The sequence below is a fragment of the Prenolepis imparis genome, unplaced genomic scaffold (genome assembly GCF_030444845.1).
Source record: "Prenolepis imparis isolate NDT839.2.m4 unplaced genomic scaffold, iyPreImpa1.0 SCAF_385, whole genome shotgun sequence".
Classification (NCBI taxonomy): Eukaryota; Metazoa; Arthropoda; class Insecta; order Hymenoptera; family Formicidae; genus Prenolepis; species Prenolepis imparis.
This window is the reverse complement of record NW_028141543.1, coordinates 23,266-29,430: the sequence shown is the minus strand read 5'-3', so window position 1 is coordinate 29,430 and position 6,165 is coordinate 23,266. Positions and strand designations below refer to the sequence as shown.

At 30.3% G+C, this 6,165-nt stretch overlaps 1 protein-coding gene across 1 annotated transcript; it reads left to right on the top strand.

Annotated features, from left to right (window-relative positions):
- The first annotated feature begins 620 nt into the window (after positions 1–620).
- LOC145948429 (uncharacterized) lies at positions 621–3,398 on the top strand. Its single transcript, XM_083058122.1, has 3 exons — positions 621–1,465; positions 3,022–3,274; positions 3,363–3,398. The coding sequence occupies exons 1-3, from the start codon at positions 621–623 to the stop codon at positions 3,396–3,398; spliced, it is 1,134 nt and encodes a 377-aa protein (XP_082914248.1).
- Positions 3,399–6,165: the final 2,767 nt, after the last annotated feature.

The following is a 6,165-nucleotide window of genomic DNA, read 5'->3' as shown; positions in this document are numbered from 1 at the left end:
CCATTATTAGGTCCAGGTGTGTAAATAACAAAATGTAAGATGTGATTGCCAGTCGAATTTTAAAAACAAGGTTAAGAGTATTTTATTGACCAACACTGGCTAAAGCAATAATTCTTTTATTACGACGTTTCGACCCTAAATTGGGTCCTCTTCAGGCTACAAAAATTGATCACAATACAGAGTCGTTAATACATTTAGATAACACTTTTGATTTATAATAGTAATATTGTAATTAGTAATACCTATTCTTTAATGTAACGTGGTAAACCCTATACGCACATGATGTTATGTTAGAATGTGAGTTAAAATTGACAGAATCATAGTCAGTATCAAACTGAGATATGGTGTTTATTTTTGATGTGTATAACTAACAGTAAGTCAGAGACATTGTTTTGAGAGCATTAAAAGTCAAATAATTAAAAACTATAAAAAATGGATTTGTAAACTCTATTAAAAAATTTTTGCATAGCAAAAAACATCCAAAATATATTGATAACGTAATTCGCTTTCAATACCAACAATGTGATAGATTCCTTAAAAATAACAAAGACTTATTTGTCACAAAGGCCGACAAGGGTCAGATCACGGTCGTTTTGAACAGAATTGATTATATAAATAATATGACATCTTTACTTGCGGACACTAGTACTTATAAGAAGCTTGATAAAGATCCTTTAAAAAAATTGACTAATAACTTAAACTCTTTAATGCGATCATGGCGACAAAACGATATAATTGATGAAATGACCTTCAAGCGTTTGGCTTGCAGTAATGGGAATCTTCCTAGAATATATGGCCTACCAAAGGTGCATAAAAAAGACTTTCCATTGCGACTTATTGTATCCTCTATTGGCAGTCCTACGTACAATCTAGCGGTATACTTGAGGGACATTATATCTCGGTCTGTTAAGAGGCCTGTTTCACATGTAAGGGATAGCTGGTCTTTTGGAAGAGGCATTAAGAGCGCTAATATTAAAGATAATGAATGCATGATATCCTTGGATGTTAAGTCTTTATACACAAATGTTCCTAAATCCTTGGTTGTTTCGGCAATCAAAGATAGATGGAAAGATATCTCTCAAAATACGATCATTAACCTGAATCAATTTTTGTACGCGTTGGAATTTGTTATTGACTCCACGAGTTTTTCCTTTGAAAATGGTTATTACGAACAAATTTTCGGAATGCCTATGGGGTCCCCTCTTTCTCCGATTCTATCAGACCTGGTTATGGATGATTTGGAGTCATACTGCCGGAATGCACTATCTTTTTCACTGTCGGTTTATTGCAGATATGTTGATGATATTTTCGCTATTGTTCCGAGAAATCAGATAGACAATATTTTATCGCAATTTAATGGCTATCATCCTAGACTACAATTTACTTGCGAGATAGAATCAAATGATTGTATTAATTTTCTGGACACATCCATTATAAGGCAAAATCAGAAATTAACAACTAATTGGTACCGGAAATCTACATTTTCGGGAGGATATATTAACTTTTATTCTAACCATCCTCACAAATACAAAATCAGTACTATTCTTAACCTCACTGATAGGGCTATTATTCTTTCGGACAGGAAGTTTCATTCACAGAATATTTCGTTGGTCAAACGGATTCTTTCCAATAATTGCTATCCAATTACTTTAATTAACTCAATCATTAATAGAAGACTTAAGTTTTTACAATCTAAGTCATATGATAATTATCCATCCGGGGGAAAAAAATCTTTTGACACATCTAATGTAATCATTTTTCCATATGTCAAGGGATTAAGTGAAGATATACAGCGATTATTGGGGAAGTGTGGCCTTGAAGTCGTATATACTGTTCCTAACAGACTAGACAAATTAATTAAGAAAGGGAAAGACCAACTTCATCCCTATAAGAGAACTAATGTCGTATATGGGATCTCTTGTAAGAATTGCACTTCCTGTTATATTGGGCAAACCAAACGTCATTTGGAAACGCGCATAAAAGAACATAACTCTAACATCAAAAAACATGAAAGTAATTATTCGGTGATTAGTAAACATAGATCGTCGCTTAATCATGATTTCGATTGGTCTAATGTTTCGATCCTACATAATGAAGCTAACTTGAAAAAGAGAGAAATAAGCGAAATGATTTTTATTAAAAAGCAAAAGAATTCTATAAATTCGCAAAGGGACACGGAAAATTTAAATTCAATTTATGACACTATTCTCAAATTATTTTAGTCCCATCCAACGCATTTTTTAATTATATTTTTAATTAAAATTACCTTTAATTATTCAATTTTAATATTACTTATAATTCTTTCGATACATATCCTATTATGGGTTTATAGAGTCCTTTAGCTTTATTATTGTAATTGTGTTTATTTCTATTTTAATTATTTGACTTTTAATGCTCTCAAAACAATGTCTCTGACTTACTGTTAGTTATACACATCAAAAATAAACACCATATCTCAGTTTGATACTGACTATGATTCTGTCAATTTTAACTCACATTCTAACATAACATCATGTGCGTATAGGGTTTACCATGTTACATTAAAGAATAGGTATTACTAATTACAATATTACTATTATAAATCAAAAGTGTTATCTAAATGTATTAACGACTCTGTATTGTGATCAATTTTTGTAGCCTGAAGAGGACCCAATTTAGGGTCGAAACGTCGTAATAAAAGAATTATTGCTTTAGCCAGTGTTGGTCAATAAAATACTCTTAACCTTGTTTTTAAAATTCGACTGGCAATCACATCTTACATTTTGTTTAATATTATAAAATATAAAGACAGACCAAACTCTGCTGCATATGTCAGCAGCTACAGGTTTTAGGGTAAAATTGTAATTTGAGTCCATTATCTCAAAAACTGGAAGCAATTCGGCAAAACTGTTATCATTTTTGAATTCAGCATCTCCAAAATACCCTAAATTCGTTCAAACATCCTTGGCAACTGAACAAAAGTTTCTTTTTGTTAATTAGTATAATTATATTTGAAATGATGGTAATTAATCCTCATGTTAGCCAGCAGCAAATAACTTGCAAACTAAATGTGTCGCAATCCTCAGTTCAACGAATTTTGAAGGCAGTTCATTATCCATATGACAAGATACGTCGAGTTGTATTTTGTAAATGGGGGTTGGAGCAAATAGCACATGATCCCAATTTTGTTCAACTAATAATGTTTAGTGACAAAGCTAGTTTCCAAAATACCTGGGAATTGAATCAGCACAACTCCCGTTATTATTCGGAAATAAATCCGCACTGCGTTCGTCGCGTAAATAATCAGTATTGCTGGAAAATAAATGTGTGGTATGGAATCTTGTTAGTTAGACGGCCATATTATGGGACCTTATTTCTTTTAGGGAAATGTCAGTGGCATATATTATCTTCACATCTGACAAAATAAGCTGCCGCAAATTGAGGGTCATTAATCCAGATACTATTAATTCTTTTTGCTAATATTATACTTATAACTGAGATCATCAGTGACTATTCACTGTTTTTTACTAATAATATATTTATTCTATTTAAAAAAATATGTGATTAAATAATTATTAATACTTTATTAACAAAAATTTTGTTGATGTAAAATATGAAAATTTTATTCGAAATCGAGCATTATTAAAAAATATGCCATTAAATATTTGATACAAAATGTCATTTTAGCACGTTAGATGTTCACTTTATTATGCCAAAATGTACAAAATGGACTTAATAAAATTTATCGATGGAGAAGAAGTAGGATCAATTTTTTAGTCATTTTGTTTTCTTAATCTACTTAATCTTTTCTTTATGGAAAACATAATATATTAAAAAAGACAGCTTATACTGAAATATATAAAGCAATACAATGTACATAAAAATAAAACACGTAAAAAGTTCAAACATTACAATGTCTATTTTATGTTACGATACAGCTAGTCCTTATTTATTATAATATACATCTAGCAATCTATTAAATAAAATAATGTAAACTTCATATTTTTTCTGTTTCCTTTTAATATAGTGACTTTGGTTGCCAAATTTGCAATTGTGGACAAGTTAAGCTACATGATAACTTAAAAATTAAATATTCTGGAAGATTAATTTTAAAACAGACATGTATGTATTTTGTGATATTTTTTTCTTAAGATTTGCTTTTCTATATAGAATTTTACCATAAATTTTCATTTTATTTCATTATTATTTCATTAAAAAAAATAAATTTGACTTTTAAATTTTTTACACTTTTACTTACACTACAGAACTATTGTTATTATATTTATACATCCACTTTGAAATCGTAAAATAAGATTTAATTTAGCAGAGATTTTTTAAGTTAAAATTGTTTAAAATAGTAGAGATATATAAGTATAATAGTAGAGATATTTAAGAGTATAAAGTTAGTGAACAACTCGAAATATCATTGCCAGCAATTTTAATGAATAGATTTGTACATATATGTACACCCGCACGCGTAGGAATCAATAAATACCGTGATAATGACAAACCATAGAATCCTATGTAAACTTCAAATCTTCACAGCTGTGTGTGTATATATGTATTTGGGGGTGTGTATGAGCGCACGCGCGTGTGTGTGTGTGTGCATACGTGACCCTACATGTGTCATAAACATATATATTTCAATCATGTCACAATATATTTCATGGCCATGTGATGAGAATGACGAATATAAACGACTTATTATGCTCTATTACACTGATAACTTGACGAGATGTTAAGTTTGAGTCACCGCAGCTCAAAAACTGTTTATAATAAATAATTTTGAAATGTGGCTATGAGACTTTTCATCAAAACAATGTAAACTACAAAGTATGTATTATAACTGCTGCCCAATCCATTTTTTCATAAGAATGGTGCGGAGTCCTTTTAAGATTTTTTATATCCTCTTATAGCACTTTCTGATCAAAAGTACTCTTGTTAATTATCTGCACATAAAAGAATTTACTAGAAAAGAATTTTTCGAAAAATTTTTGAAAAATTCAATTTGAATTAATTCATATTCACGATTTCAGATTTATTTAGCTTAAGTTTCAAGATCTATCTATGTCCTATATGTTCTATTTGAATGAAAAAACATATTTGTTGCTAATTTTGAGTGTCAAAGTACATTTGCTACACTTAAAGGTTGTAGCAAAAACGTTATCCTGCTCGAATGTCTCACTTGCGGTACGTTTTCTTACTTTTGGGCAATTAGAATTGAAGTGTTGAGTCTAAACGGAAGGAAGATAGATCCGCCGTCTAATTAGAGGTAAAAGAACAACGAAAATTTTTGTATCTGTAGAATTGAATCCTCATGATTCCTTAAGATGCCAAAAAAAAGAATCTGGTATTAGTCATGAAATTATCTGACGTATTTTAAGAGAAAATAAGTATCGCCTTACAGAACGTTTGCTCACCAAGCGTTGAATTATATAATATTTGACAGAGACTTGGATTTTACAACTGGATAAGACAGCAATCATTTGATTTTTCCCTCAAAATTGTATTTTCTGACGAATATATTTAAAAGTAATGAATCTGTCAATACTTGAATTGTCGTTATTGATTGTATGTAAATCCTCACTGCTCGAGAGAAATTAATCAATATGCTTTAGAAAATTAATGTTTGATGTAGGTCTTAGTTTCTTTAGAAAGAAAATCTGTACGATAATGAATATTCAGCTTCGATTGAGACAGATCTTCCTATCTTATTAAAAAATCTTCCTTTACGCTTGAACATGTAGTTCCATCAAAATGGATATCTGTGAGTATTAAACGCTAATGCTATCCCATAAGTAGATAGGCAAATATGGTTCGATTAATTATTTATCAATCCCAAACTCGACTTCTTGATTATTTTCGTAGAAAAAATGACTTGGTATACCGTAAACTTACACTTGCCTAACAGATGCGACATATACATTATCATAACTTTAAGTAGATAGTAAAAGTTAATATCTTTCCATTAATATATATACCGCGCACTTAAAACATACATAGATCGTATCAAACAAACGTCGTCGTTAATGCCGAAAGTCCTGGGAGTTCTCCCCCCAATTTATGAAAGACGTTCTTGGATCCATAGACACCTCTACTAAACTTCCGATTTATTACATTTTTTCTAATTTATCCCATGGAAGAGATAAGTAAGAATCGTGAAAAATTTCTATCAAAATTTTCTAT

What these genes read in the sequence shown, in the direction of transcription:
- LOC145948429 (XM_083058122.1), top strand. Translation starts at nt 621, where the DNA reads ATGACATCTTTACTTGCGGACACTAGTACTTATAAGAAGCTTGATAAA. An exon ending in CAGAAATTAACAACTAATTG is followed by an intron (nt 1,466 to 3,021) that starts GTACCGGAAATC and finishes TCCTCATGTTAG; the next exon opens with CCAGCAGCAAATAACTTGCA. An exon ending in ATCCGCACTGCGTTCGTCGC is followed by an intron (nt 3,275 to 3,362) that starts GTAAATAATCAG and finishes TATTTCTTTTAG; the next exon opens with GGAAATGTCAGTGGCATATA.